General features: G+C 47.9%; 2 protein-coding genes across 8 annotated transcripts in view; one reads left to right on the forward strand and one right to left on the reverse strand.

Annotated features, from left to right (window-relative positions):
- faap100 (FA core complex associated protein 100) overlaps nucleotides 1-7,734 on the forward strand; it is a 50,997-nt gene extending 43,263 nt beyond the window's left edge. The window contains exons 14-22 of one of the 5 annotated variants that reach the window (XR_013306188.1): nucleotides 987-1,125; nucleotides 1,848-1,926; nucleotides 3,008-3,109; nucleotides 3,216-3,314; nucleotides 3,405-3,868; nucleotides 3,955-4,471; nucleotides 4,719-4,885; nucleotides 4,960-5,085; nucleotides 7,459-7,734. The gene's annotated coding sequence lies outside the window, so the exon portion shown is untranslated. Of the gene's footprint in view, nucleotides 1-986; nucleotides 1,126-1,847; nucleotides 1,927-3,007; nucleotides 3,110-3,215; nucleotides 3,315-3,404; nucleotides 3,869-3,954; nucleotides 4,472-4,718; nucleotides 4,886-4,956; nucleotides 5,086-7,458 lie in introns of all 5 variants that reach the window. The other 4 variants (XR_013306189.1, XR_013306187.1, XR_013306190.1 and 1 more) reach the window with 4 other exon arrangements.
- Nucleotides 407-14,436, reverse strand: part of bahcc1b (BAH domain and coiled-coil containing 1b) — an 82,114-nt gene continuing 68,084 nt past the window's right edge. For all 3 annotated transcript variants that reach the window (XM_077626244.1, XM_077626243.1, XM_077626242.1), the window contains exons 16-28: nucleotides 12,701-12,854; nucleotides 12,421-12,570; nucleotides 10,508-10,654; nucleotides 9,785-9,942; nucleotides 8,443-8,626; nucleotides 8,239-8,356; nucleotides 7,480-7,555; nucleotides 6,852-6,960; nucleotides 4,955-5,071; nucleotides 4,739-4,876; nucleotides 3,036-4,363; nucleotides 2,199-2,435; nucleotides 407-2,137 (exon numbers count right to left, since the gene is read on the reverse strand). In XM_077626244.1, coding sequence (XP_077482370.1) covers nucleotides 1,937-2,137; nucleotides 2,199-2,435; nucleotides 3,036-4,363; nucleotides 4,739-4,876; nucleotides 4,955-5,071; nucleotides 6,852-6,960; nucleotides 7,480-7,555; nucleotides 8,239-8,356; nucleotides 8,443-8,626; nucleotides 9,785-9,942; nucleotides 10,508-10,654; nucleotides 12,421-12,570; nucleotides 12,701-12,854 — 3,117 coding nt within the window. In that variant the 3' untranslated portion in view covers nucleotides 407-1,936. The remainder of the gene's footprint in view (nucleotides 2,138-2,198; nucleotides 2,436-3,035; nucleotides 4,364-4,738; nucleotides 4,877-4,954; nucleotides 5,072-6,851; nucleotides 6,961-7,479; nucleotides 7,556-8,238; nucleotides 8,357-8,442; nucleotides 8,627-9,784; nucleotides 9,943-10,507; nucleotides 10,655-12,420; nucleotides 12,571-12,700; nucleotides 12,855-14,436) is intronic.

Consider the following 14,436-nt stretch of genomic DNA (forward strand, 5'->3'; position numbering starts at 1 on the left):
GCGGCCCGCAAACCAACCCGAGTCTGACACCCTTGCTTTAGAGCATTGATGCGCAAATGTTGATCCCAATTGAAGCGAGTTTGAAATCCACGCACGTTGAAAATGGATACCTCGGCTTTGTTCACTTAATAGTCATGTTCCGTTTTGATTTTTTTTGTAAAGACCGGACCCACCTGTACATCCTGTCGCTCGTCTCTCACGAGGCGCAACTAGATACAGTTTTGCCCACCCCCTTTACTACAGCTACTGTTTCAAATAGCCTAAAATACCCCCCCTGCCCCCAGCCCATTCTTCCCCGCATTTATCCCATGGTCCATTTTCCCTCCGCTGACAAACGATCGCCATTGACGAACACAAGGCGCTATTCACATTGACGAAAGAAAAAAAGCTAAATTAAAGCGTTCAGATGTTTTTTTCTTTCATTTCATAAGAATTGTTTTTTTATTTAAACACAAAAAGGCAATAAAATTAAGATAAATACTCTTTTCTTTTAGTACATATGGAAATACGTAAGAAATACCTCCATGACCATGAGTGAAATAATACATTTTCCATCTCAACCGTACAAGGCGGCTTCCAGTGGGGAGAAAAAACAAAACAAAACAAAAAAACACGGCACTTCCGTTGAAATGGGATGATCAGAAGTCAATCCAGTGTTTATCCACTTTTTTTTTTTACAAAAGTTTCACATCTGAAACAAAGTGTTTGTCAACATAGTTGTCAAAAAAGTCAGTGAAAGCCCTACAAAGAAAAAAAGGCATTTGTGTTCTCCCCCTGTACATCCTATACAAACAGTCATCACAGACTTGTATAAACGGTAAGACCATGGTGAACAAATTAAGAAAACGAGCGCACATATTTTAATTTTTTTTGGCAAAGCAGGAATAAAAGTGACGAGAAGCATTATTTGCGATTTGATCCTTTTTTTGTGTGTGTGTGTGTCTCTCAACATTGTCCAATTGATTGGCGCTGATTGTCCTTCACAGTCACGTGATGCCATTCTGGTTGCCATGGAGACCTCAAGTGCATCAGCTGGGCAGTGTGCAGACAATGTGGCTGTCATAGCAACCGGCGGGGGAACTCGACTTCAAAATACCTCTGTGATTGCAGGGGTCCCGGATTCAGGTTTGATTGAGACTCTTTCTTTTTTTTTTTTTTCATCATAAAATGATCTCGTAACGTGACGGCGGCGGCGACGGCGGCGGAAGTGTAAACGCACGGGTGCTTTGGTATATTTCTTTTACGATGCCGGATAAATATTTACATTTGATAGAAAGACAGATTGAGACAGAACGTCGTGTTGGGCGAAAAAAGTGGAAACTTGGTTTCATTTCTGGGACGTTTCTGACAGGAAATGCAACAAAAAAAAAAAAGGCAATTTAGACATGTTATTTGTACATACGATGACAACCACACCAGGCGGACATTTTGACCTCATTTGTGATCATGTTCAGTGCATTTAAAAAGAAAAAAAAAAGTCATTCGACCTCTTAACCCCGTTCAAATCAAAATACATAATCTCTGCAAAGAAACAACACGGGAAAATATCTATGTATAATATTTACACTCTTCCCCTTTCTCCCAAACACACGCATACATTCCAAAAAAAAAAAAAGCAATCCGACTACCTGTACACGCGTCTTTGCACCTGAATATAACGATGCGAGAGAGGTATCGATGTGTATGGCTTGACCGGAGGGAAACATTTTAGCGCGGGGTCGTCTGGGCCCGGCCCAAAATGACGCCCTTTTTCCTTTTGGTGTCCCGTTCGGGACTTTTCTGTCCGGTCGGCTGAGTTTCCCGACGCCAGAGTGCTCACGTCTTTGCTTCCTGTTCTTTTGTCACAGAATCTTCAGCCACGGAAGCCTCCGACGTGGATTCCCAAGAACGAAGCGGACTCCGGAATGGGTCCTCTCCATTGCTTTGGTGAGTCTTGCTAGGAAACGATAGCCGTGCCGTCGGCGCCGATCAGTTGCCCCGTGGTGGGCTCGTACGTCCCGGCCAGGTAGAAAAGATCGTTGGCCGCGTTGTGCTCGCGGACCGAGTGGTCGTACTCGGCTCGGCTGACCACCTGGCAACGGTGCGAGATGGTCTGGACGTCGTTTTCGTCCTCGTGACTCGACTGGTACAAGGCGTTCTGCGAAAGGGAAAGGTTAGCTAGTCGGTAGCCATCAAAAAATCCATCAAGTCAACGTTACCTTGCCGTCGCAGTGTCGCTTCCCCAAGCGAGTCTCCTCGGGGTGGTAGAACCACTTGACCCTGACCACCATGCTGGAGCTCCACGACTCCCACAGGCTCTCCACTCGCCCCACGTAGGGCAGTTGGGGTCGGCCGGGCGACAGAAAGACGGCGCAATCGCCCACCCGGACCGTCTCCTTGCCGCGCACGATGGCCTTGTAGAATAGCTTGCGCGCTTTGCCCTTCAGTCCTCTCCTCTGGAGGTGGAAAGAATGAAGGAAAGGACCTTAAAAGTGCGGATCTGCTATCTAAAGGACCAAGAAATCCTTTTTTAATGTTTTTTTTGCTGTTCCAAAATGTAATTCGCCCAGCAGCAAATTCACATGGTGTAAGACAGGGGTGTCAGACTCGGGTTGGTTTGCGGGCCGCTTTAACGTCAACTTGACGACCATTTTAGATATAATATTTAGATTTTTTATTTATAAATGGATTAAAAGGCCTGAATATTCCGTTTTTATAGATCTAAAACAATGTTTATTTTAGCTTTTTTTAAATATTTTTTATTTTACAAAATGATTTTTGAACTAAAAACACAGAAAAAAATATTTAAAATTACAATTATTGATTTACAAGGGCGAAAATCAGGAAATTTAATATACATCTGTACTCTTCATTTTAATTTGATCCTAAAACAGACAGTCGGCACTCATGATTGACTTTCCCGGGCCACAAAAAAAAGATGCGGTGGGCCAGACTTGGCCCCCGGGCCGCCACTTTGACACATGTAAGAGATGTAACATTGAATGAAGTCTTTTTTTTTATTAACCAGGTGCTTTCAGTGGATATTCTTCTCTTACCTGCGTTGGGTTGCCGGACCATTTCCAGAGCTGCCGTCCAGGTAGCAGTGGACTCATGTTGCTTTGAGGCTCAGGTGAGGACATCCTTTGCCTTTTCGTTGGCACCGGGTCCTGGCCCGAAGTTTTGGGGCCGCTCTGACATGGATGGTGGCTATTGCTCACGCCTTCTTTCCTCTTCAGTTGGCTTTTGCCAGAACCGCCGTTAGCCGACGCGTTTCCTTTGGCTGCCGGGTAATCCTCCGGGCTGGCTTTCGATCGAACTGCACCCGCCTTGGCCACGTACGTATTCGACGGGAGGGCGGCGGCCGGGTTGGGGCCGACGGCCTCCGAGCTCAGGTTCTGTCTGTTCTTGTGTTTGTCCTGCTGCAGCAGGGCCCGCCGCAAAAGAACCGACGAGGACTCTTCGTCCGACGAGTAGGAGGAGTCGTTGTCCGACGAGCAGATGGACGACGAGGAGACGGAGCCGGAGGACGAAGACGACGACGACGATGAAGAGAAACACACGGAGAGCCTGGAGAGAAAACGGCCGCTGCGGTGAGACGTCGGCGCCGCGGGGCCTCTTCTTCGCGACCGCGCCCCGTGGCCGCCGCCATCTTCGTCGTCCTCATCCGGTTCAGAGTAAGAACTCGCGCAGTCGCCGTGGTAGTCCAAAGCGTAATCTCCGCTGGGGTTGGCGACATCTTTTTGCAAAGGGATGCCATCTTTAAGAACGCCCGGGTTTTCCCGTCCCGCCTTTTTTGCGTCTTTCGCCAGCAGGGAAGGGTGAATCAATTTCTGGGGCGCACCCGTAGAGGATAAGCTCCTCCCTCCTTTGCTTCCATTTCCGAGTCGAAGTAGGGCCTTGGCGTTCTTGGTCTTGGGCGAGGTGACGCCTTCGTGATCAAGCTTGACCAAAAACTGTTTCCTGTCTCTTTCGCAGACCGCCTTCTTGCCCCCCGCGGACGTGGCGACCACCGAGGACCCATTGGAGGCGTCTCGGGTCCCGGGGGAGGCGTTTCGCGCCGATCCGGAGTTCCCGCAGCTTCCGAAGGCGGCGTAGCCGTTGGCGATGCTGCTGAAAGAGTCCACGGCAAAGGGGGCGCCGAAGATTCCCTTCAGCGGCGTGGAGGGCGTCAGCGAGTGGGAGGCGGGACGGTGAAACAGGCCCACGTCTCGCTCTCGAATTCTCTTCTGGGTCTTGCGGGAGGTCCCGTTGAAGAGGAAGAAGTCCACCGGCGGTCTCTTCCTCGGCGCCGACCAGCTCAGCAAGGAGGCGGGGCCAAGGTCCGACTCTGACGTGGCCGTGCGGGCGCTGGCGGGCACGGAGTGGATTTTCTTGGGCCTGCCAACTGATGACAGCAAAGAAGACTCGGAATCAATACGACGGGACACGGCGAGATGAATGGCGCCAGTAAAAGCTCCGGAGAAATTTAATAGCATGATCTGGACCCGGCCAGGTAAGTTTCCACATATCCAATACTTGTCTCTACCCGAAGCGTTATGGCGATGAGTGACAAGCGCCTTTCTTAGCCAAAGCCAAACATCCATGACAATTGATAAAAATCATGATTAATGTGGTTGGCTGCACGGAGCGCCAAAGGAATTTTCTTTATGCTTTGTCACATCATTGTCGCCGTTTGACCCCCAGAGCTATCGGTGTCTGTGTACGTAAATTGCGTCCAAATAATGTGCTTTCTTTTGTAGGAAATGTAGCGAAAAGGCACCTGGTCTCTTCTCCTGAGCTTTCCCCGCTTGTTCCTCGGTTGCCGATTTCTCGGCGGTGGTGTCTTTCTTGTCCTGCGTAGAGCTACGTCGACACCGCCGGCCCGCTGTCGTCAGAAGCGCGGGGGACGGTTCGGCGCCTGACCAAGGTAGGGGGGTTGCTCAGTGTTTTGTTTTTTCTCCCCTGTACTTTTTCACCTTCACAAATTCCTACTCACAGCAGATTTGGTATCCGGGTGGCAGAAGTCGAATATTGGCCAACGTGATCCGTCCTCGATCCCCGTCGTCAAACTCCACCATGACGCTTCCTTCCTTTTCCTCACTGGCTCCTCCCCCTGAAAAGAACAGGGTGAGTGTGTGTGAGAGTGTGTGAGAGTGTGTGAGAGAGTGTGAGAGAGTGTGTGAGAGAGTGTGAGAGAGTGTGAGAGAGTGTGAGAGAGTGTGAGAGAGTGTGTGAGAGTGTGTGAGAGAGTGTGAGAGGGTGTGTGAGAGTGTGAGAGTGTGAGAGTGTGAGAGTGTGAGAGTGTGAGTGTGTGAGAGTGTGGGGGCGCGCGCGTGGGGGGGGCGGGCGGGGGGCGGGCGCGGGCGGGGGGCGGGCGCGCGCGGGGTGCGGGTGCGCGCGGGCGGGGGGCGGGCGCGCGCGCGGGGGGCGGGTGCGCGCGGGGGCGGGCGCGCGCGGGGGCGGGCGCGCGCGGGGGCGGGCGCGCGCGGGGGGCGGGCGCGCGCGGGGGCGGGCGCGCGCGGGGGGCGGGCGCGCGCGGGGGGGGCGGGCGCGCGCGGGGGGGGCGGGCGCGCGCGGGGGGCGGGCGCGCGCGGGGGGCGGGCGCGCGCGGGGGGGGCGGGCGCGCGCGGGGGCGGGCGCGCGCGCGGGGGCGGGCGCGCGCGGGGGCGGGCGCGCGCGGGGGGGGGCGGGCGCGCGCGGGGGGGGCGGGCGCGCGCGGGGGGCGGGCGCGCGCGGGGGCGGGCGCGCGCGGGGGGGCGGGCCCCCGCGGGGGGGCGGGCGCACGCGGGGGCGGGCGCGCACGGGGGGGCAGGCCCGCGCGGGGGGGCGGGTGCGCGCGCCCGCGCACGCGCCCCCGCCCCACCCACATGCACCCACACCCACACGCACCGACACCCACACACACACACACCCACCTACCCACACGCACCCACCCACATGCACCCGCACACGCACCCACACGCACCCACACGCGCGCACCCACACGCGCGCACCCACACGCGCGCACCCACACGCGCACGTGCATGTGGGTGGGTGGGTGCACCCACACACGCACCCACACGCGCGCACCCACACACATGCACACACATGCACCCGCACACGCACCCACACACACACCCACACACACATACGCACCCTCACCCACACCCACCTACCCACACGCACCCACCCACCCACATGCGCGTGTGGGTGGGGGTGGGTGCGTGTGGGTAGGTGGGTGTGGGTGCGTGTGAGGGTGCGTATGTATGTGGGTGTGTGTGTGGGTGCGTGTGTGGGTGCGTGTGTGGGTGCGTGTGCGGGTGCATGTGTGTGGGTGTGGGTGCATGTGTGTGGGTGCGCGCGTGTGGGTGCGTGTGTGGGTGTGTATGTGTGGGTGTGTATGTGTGTGGGTGTGTGTGTGGGTGCGTGTGCATGTGTGTCGGTGTGGGTGCATGTGTGTGGGTGCGCGCGTGTGGGTGCGTGTGTGGGTGCGTGTGTGGGTGCGTGTGTGGGTGCGTGTGTGGGTGCGTGTGTGGGTGCGTGTGTGGGTGCGTGGGTGCGTGCGTGGGTGCGTGCGTGTGGGTGCGGGTGCATGTGTGTGTGGGTGCATGTGTGAGTGGGTGCATGTGGGTGGGTGGGAGGGTGCGTGTGGGTAGGTGGGTGTGTGTATGTGTGGGTGCGTGTGTGTGTGAGGGTGTGGGTGCATGTGTGGGGGTGCATGTGGGTGTGTGTGGGTAGGTGGGTGTGTGGGTAGGTGGGTGTGTGTATGTGTGGGTGCGTGTGTGTGTGAGGGTGTGGGTGCGTGTGTGGGGGTGCATGTGGGTGTGTGGGTGTGTGCGTGTGTGTGTGTGTGTGGGTGCGTGTGTGTGTGTGTGGGTAGGTGGGTGTGTGTGGGTGTTTTGTGTCACACTCACCTCGGTGGACATAACCGGGGTAAAGACAGCGTGAGCGCTCGCTCCAGTAGGCACAAACCCGCGTCCCCGCCGTCAGGATAGACTCAGTCTGGGGTCGGACGTCCAGAACCTTGGCCAAAATACGCACATTTACAAAACATTTTTTTAAAAAAAATACATTCCATATCACACAAATCTGCTATTCCAGCATTTTGAGCTCTTTGTCAAAAATATAATAAGTTACTAAACTCAAGGTTCTTGTGCTGGCCATATTCGATAATATTTTCATCATTTTCTTAAGACAAACAAAAAATGGGCAGTGGCACCCATTTGGCCCACGGGCCATAGTTTGGACACCACTGGAAATAGGACTATTTACATGCAACGTTCCTTGTATTTTCAACATATTAAGCAATTTGGACAATGCTGCTGTTTTTCAGGCCCTCTGTAAATAAAGTTGGATTGAATGGGCTCAGCGACCGCTCTCTTGTAAACGAGTTCCTCTCTCATTGTTAGAAGCGCTCCGTGTCATGGCATTGCTTAAATATTTATAAGAACATAACAAATTGTGTGTGTGTGTGTGTGTGTGTGTGAGTAATGTTTTTTTTTCTTTGCATGTTTCTAACAGAAGCAGACAAATGAAACTCACGGCTTCCTGCAGGATTTGCTCCAGTGAATAGATCCGGGGGCGATTCCCGCGCTCCCCTTCAATGACCACGCTAAATCTACAAGACAGGGGGAAAAAAAAAAACAAGTGTGAAGGTTCAACGTCCTCAATATCGCTTGGAATCTTCGCCTTTTCTGCACTTTGATAAAATTTCTTTTGGTGAATCTACAGAATGTGGCAAAATGTTTGACCCTATTTCGTAGGCTAAAAATCAATAAAAAAGGTTTACAAATGGTATTTTGAGCAATTTCTGACACATTTACTTCTAACTCCTTAAAACATTCCAATATAACTTGTATTGACTAAGTTAACCCTTTTTATGTAAAAAAAAAACATTGTTAAGATAGTTATCAAGGCAGATGTGGCAGTTTGTTACGAGGTTTCTATAATAATTAAAAAATTTAAATATAATTGATTTGTTGCATGATATAAGACTTACCAAAAACTTATATAATAAGTGATTGAAGCTTTCCCCCCCCCAAGATTTAATTTTAATTTATTGCTTCAAATGGGCAATATTTTAACTCATTATATGCAAAATGTTACTTAAAATGAATGTTTAAGTATTTAAAATCCCAATTTCTTGCTTGAAATCAGTCCATTCAACTCATTTTTAGCTTAAAAAAGTCTTTGTATGATTCCTATTTCAAGAAAAACTAAGTTAGTCCAATTGACTTGAGGCACAAGCAGCTCTTTTCACTCATTCCTAGCCGATTTACACTATAAACAAGAGGAACTTACATGTCAGGAAGGTCCAGAGTCTGGACCAAGGCGGCGTAGAGCAACTCATCTTCTTTGGAGATTAAAATTTTCAATCCATCCACCAGCATCTCTTTACTTAGCACGCAGTTGGGCAAGGCTGACGGGTAGAAATATTCATGGTGTTGTCACCATAAGGTACGCTCTTTACAAAATGCCCGCCGTCCACGTCGGTAAGGGGCCTACCGGGTATTTTGCAAGGCATTCTGGGAGGTAGCTGCACCGTGGCGTGGTCGTTCTCCTCTTCCTCGTCTCCCTCCTCTTCCTCCTCCTCCTCCTCCTCCTCCGAGAAGCTGCTGTCTTCATCCAGGCGGAAGCCGTCGTGCGCGGTGAAGCTCTGCAGGAGTCGGCTGACCGCGTGACCCTGGGCCTGGAGTTGGAAATGAGACTTGACACCCTACAAGAGCTACAAAGTCCTAGCGCTAGGACTGACTTAATCGGACCAAGAATACAGTGGTAGTACACCTCTATTTAGGAATGTCTCTACAGAACTATACAATACATGCATAATCGCTCTACTTTGTTTTTACAGTGTTTACTTGGTAGTATTGGAACCAATGAAAAATTCAAGTCTTGAAACCACTTCTGGAAGCGATTCTTGTCCTAAGTCGAGATAGCACTGGAATTGGTACACGGTCGATTGGTCGCCCGGAAGGTAAATGATAATTACTATTTAAAATTGTTGCTCAAATTCCCTAAATACAAACTGCGAATGACTATTTAGTCATACTTAATGCCCTAGTCATTATTAGGCTAAAGAAAAGCTCCAAATTTCCCAGACTTTCATTGTTTTTTGTTGGAGAACTTGTTAAGACCCTGACTGACGTCGCTTCTTAAAGGGACAACGCATGTACATACAAACTCTTATACACTCACACAAAGCCGGCAAATAGGCAACCCCCCAAAAAATCCAAGAAGTTCCACGCCTTGACAAAAAATGCCTTCAATTTACCAATAACGTTTGGTGCCGCATTCATTGTCGCAGCATGTCCAAAATGCATCATAGAAGTGCATTAAAGCGTGAGCTGAAACACACCCACGTAATACACACGGACGAACGAACGCACGCACGCACGCCAGCACCCGTCGCCTCTGGTGACGAAACGTCTGTCACCCGGAAAATTTACGATTCCGCGCGGAAAGTCCGACGCAAACTAACACCCCCCCCCCGCGTAAAACCGTCGGGCGAGCTGACTTTTCGTCGTCAATCATCAGTCGTCTTTGGACGGAGTCGAGCTTAAACCTGTCTGGGCTTGGCTGGTCGCGAAGGTGCGAGTTACAATAAATTACACTTGCGCTTCCTGTGTAAAAAGTAGCGGTAGAAATTCCGACTCGTTGACGACTTACTTTACAGTCAGGAATCAAGAATTTCTTTTGAAGTCAAAAGTGGCATCGGTACAGAATCGATTGGTTTAGGGATGATGAGTAAGATGTAAATCAAGCCTTTTTCATGATACGACTAAATACAAACGGTAAAAACGGTAGACCAATGGAGCAAATGACGTTGAATACGAAAATGAAAATGCACCTTTGCTCTCCTGACAGCTTCCTTGCAATGGCCGTGGTCTTGAAGGGGGGCTTCCCCGAAAGAGAAGGGAAGAAGAGAAGCTCTCCTGGAGACGCCCAGCTGACTTTTGCGCTGCTTCAGCCTGCGGGCCTTTCCCAGCTCCCCCGCGGACGTGCTTCCTGAATGGCGACATTTCAGCACAGACTTAGATTCGGGCATTCCTTCAATTCAATTCTTCTGCAATTTATTTAAAACACGCTTTGAGCCAATCAACCATCTTTCAAAATCTTGTTTTTCTAAAAAATGGATCTACATTTTCTTTCCAAATAAATAAATTTGACTGCCATTGATGGCACTAACCATCCAATTTCCGCCCATTTCTACTGAGAAGGGCAACAAAGATTATTATTATTATTATTATTTTTAAATGTTCTTACTTGGGCATTCACAGCCAGGCTTCCTGGTTTAAATTCATCCACATTTTATTCCGTTGAGAATTTTTTCAATCACTGCCATAAGCGCCAAATGAGAAAAAAATGCTAGTAATTTTACAACTATTGAAAAAAAATCATATATATATTTTTTTTGTTTGTTTCAGAGACATTACACACAATGAGGAGGCCTGGCTAAGAACACTCAAGTTTGCACGCCACGCCATTGACGACGCAAGACCGAAACAATGTTGGCACGACCCTCCCAGTCAAAAGGGATTGGACGTCTACTCGACGTAGGTTGGGATCTCACCTGGGGGTCCCGATTTCTTCTTGCAGTTTTTCTGGTCCGGGTGCAGTTTGGACGAGCACAAGGAGAAAGAGTTGGACGGAGCTTCCTTGCTGGTCCTGACGTCGGCGCCCCCCTGCTCGCTGTCGCAGCTGCGGTCCTCCTCGTCCTCTGCGGAGGCAAAACGTCAATAGGATCCGTCACGCCAGCTTTGAGTGATCGGAACGCAAACGCCGTTAACGACGTCGGGGGGTGGGAGCGCGATCTGCGCGACGTATCGACAGGCGCCTTTCGATATTCCTCTCGCGTGCAAACTTGCATATTAGCCGGGGAGCGGACATAACATTAGGGAAAGGCCGTCTAATTAGGGGGGAGTTTTCTCCAACTGTCACCCTTTAAACTCCTTTTTTTAGTAATAAAAGTAATTTTTAAAAAAGAATGATTTTACCCAACTGAATTAATCAAGTGCCCATTTCAGTAATATTAGCATGTGGAAAAACAATAATGATCTGTTCTCTTTTAATTTTAAAAAAACACTTAATACTTAATTTTCTCTTGCATTATTTTTATAATTTTTTTTGCATTTTTTAAATCACAAACTATTGGCTGCCCCTCCTTTAACTCCGCCCCTCGCAATTCAGCACTGTGGAATTTTATCCAGCGAAACATCTTCCGTCATTAGCAGCCTCTTCTCACTTGCCAGCTCTCCTGTCACGGCGTTAAAACCGTTAACGACATGCCGCAGGCATGCGAAGCTTATAAAAGCACCCCCCACACCCAAGAACCCACCCCGCCCGAGCCCCCTTCCGCCTCGACACTGTACGGTAACACGATCGCGCGCCAGCCTTGTTCAGAATGTCGCGCCCGTGTCCTCGTCGCTCTTCTTCAGCTCCCCGGCTTAGAGAGGATTGCCTTCTCGCCGTCTGGGGGGGGACGGGCGGGGGGTTGTATGCCTTTGCACATTTTTTTAGGGTCGTACCAACAGAAAATTTAGAGGAGGGGGTGTCCAACGCTGAGGTATAAAGCTTATTTTGACTTAACGTCAATGGCACGGAAAGTTGAGCATCCGCAGCCAGTTGTCATATTAAGGTACTTCCAAGAAGGAAAGCGGAGTACCCGGAGAAAAGCCGCACCAGCCACGTTTTTTTGGGGGTGGGGGGATTCATTTTACTATGCGAGATGGCAAACTGGAGGGACTAAAGTGGGCGACCTGGTGGCCTTTTAATGACATTGACATATTGCGTCGGCGGAGCGTCGACGACGACGGACGGCCGCGTAAGTGACAAGCGTGTCGACACCCGACGCGACCCTTGCCACCGCTGACACGCAGCTGCCAATGACTATCGGATGTGCGCGCGTGTAAATCAAGGTCGGCGTGGGGGGAACGTGCGTGCGTTCGTGCGTGCGTGTCCAAATTGACAAGAGCGCTGCCGCAATTAGACGCGACTTTTCTTTTAACACACCTATGCCGCCTAATAATATAATCAAATCAAATCTAATAACCCCAAATTGTGTCTTTGCAGGACGAGAAGAGCTTGTTAAGAAGGATTGGACGTCTATTGCCGTCAGTTAAAGTTGGATGGCAATCCGGAGCGAGCGTGTATTTCTGTTTTTATTTTTATAAATTGAAGTATTTTTCACTAATATTGTATTCCTTTTTATTTCATTTTTATTTTGAACTGGCTTGAGGATTCAATGTGATTTTTATTGCTGTTTCGTGTACTCTGAATGATCTTGTGTGGAAAAATTTGGCTTTCCTTATTTAAGCGCCACAGAATATGCAACTGTGTATTTTAAATATATTTATATTATTCAAATTGTTAGCAGTTAGCAGTGCATTTTTGAGGCTATACATTGCCTGTACGTTCTCTTGACGTTCTATATCACAAAGTATTTCTCTTCACAAAAAAATAAGTTGTCAAAAAGGAGAAACTCACCACGTGCCGAGCTGTCGCTGTCGCTCCTCCGTTTGTCGATGCCGCGGTCGAAGCAAGGCGCTCTGTTGGGGTCCAAGCTCATCAAGGCCTTGGGTTTGCGGCCCCTCTTCCCCTTGACCGTCTGACTGGCCTCCCATTCCTGTCGGGGGTCTTGAAAAGAACAAAAAGAAGTATGAATAACGACGCTTTGGCTGTAACAAAGGTGCAACCCGGGGGCCGGACGTGGGATCCCACCCCGGCCTGCTGAGTTTGACACCGCGGGCGTAGAGCAAGTTTTCACCTTCTCCTGCGTGGCCAAAGTGACTTTTTGGCGGTCCTTCCTGCGCTTGGGCGGCACGCCGGGCCGCGGCTTTCTGCTTCAGCTGGTTCACCCGCTTGGCCAGCCTGGAGGTCAAAGCGTTGGGGCGACCTCTGTGCTTGCAGCCCGCCTTCAACTGCAGAGGCAAAACATCAGCTTAGTTTTGGAGACAGCCAACCAGATCCATCATTGTCATTTTTATATATAAATAAGCCTTAGTAAACATGGTCTTTTTTTCAATAAATAAGCCTTACTAAACATGGTCATTTTTTTCAATAAAAAAGCCTTACAATAAATACATGGTCATTGTTTTTCCAGAAAAGAAGCCTTACTATACATGGTCATTTTTAAAGAAAAAAGCCTTACTATACTATGTCGTTTTTGTAAGAAAAAAGCCTTACTATACTATGTCGTTTTTTTAAGAAAAAAAGCCTTACTATACCATGTCGTTTTTTTAAGAAAAAAAGCCTTACTATACTATGTCATTTTTTTAAGAAAAAAAGCCTTACTATACTATGTCGTTTTTTTAAGAAAAAAGCCTTACTATACTATGTCGTTTTTTTAAGAAAAAAAGCCTTACTATACTATGTCGTTTTTTTAAGAAAAATGCCCTACTATACTATGTCGTTTTTTTAAGAAAAAAAAGCCTTACTATACTATGTCGTTTTTTAAGAAAAAAAGCCTTACTATACTATGTCGTTTTTTAAGAAAAAAAGCCTTACTATACTATGTCGTTTTTTAAGAAAAAAAGCCTTACTATACTATGTCGTTTTTAAAGAAAAAAGCCTTACTATACTGTCGTTTTTTTAAGAAAAAAAGCCTTACTATACCATGTCGTTTTTTTAAGAAAAATGCCCTACTATACTATGTCGTTTTTTTAAGAAAAAAAGCCTTACTATACTATGTCGTTTTTTAAGAAAAAAAGCCTTACTATACTATGTCGTTTTTTTTAAGAAAAAAGCCTTACTATACTATGTCGTTTTTTAAGAAAATAGCCTTACTATACTATGTCGTTTTTTAAGAAAAAAAAGCCTTACTATACTATGTCATTTTTTAAGAAAAAAAGCCTTACTATACTATGTCGTTTTTTAAGAAAAAAAGCCTTACTATACTATGTCGTTTTTTAAGAAAAAAAGCCTTACTATACTATGTCGTTTTTTAAGAAAAAAGCCTTACTATACTATGTCGTTTTTTTAAGAAAAAAGCCTTACTATACCATGTCGTTTTTTTAAGAAAAATGCCCTACTATACTATGTCGTTTTTTAAGAAAAAAAGCCTTACTATACTATGTCGTTTTTTAAGAAAAAAAAGCCTTACTATACTATGTCGTTTTTTAAGAAAAAAAGCCTTACTATACTATGTCGTTTTTTAAGAAAAAAAGCCTTACTATACTATGTCGTTTTTTTTAAGAAAAAAGCCTTACTATACTATGTCGTTTTTTAAGAAAATAGCCTTACTATACTATGTCGTTTTTTAAGAAAAAAAAGCCTTACTATACTATGTCGTTTTTTAAGAAAAAAAGCCTTACTATACTATGTCGTTTTTTTAAGAAAAATGCCCTACTATACTATGTCGTTTTTTTAAGAAAAAAAGCCTTACTATACTATGTCGTTTTTTAAGAAAAAAAGCCTTACTATACTATGTCGTTTTATTTAAGAAAAAAAGCCTTACTATACTATGTCGTTTTTAAAGAAAAAAGCCTTACTATACTATGTCGT

This window comes from Stigmatopora argus, chromosome 18 (genome assembly GCF_051989625.1).
Source record: "Stigmatopora argus isolate UIUO_Sarg chromosome 18, RoL_Sarg_1.0, whole genome shotgun sequence".
In the NCBI taxonomy this organism is placed as follows: domain Eukaryota; kingdom Metazoa; phylum Chordata; class Actinopteri; order Syngnathiformes; family Syngnathidae; genus Stigmatopora; species Stigmatopora argus.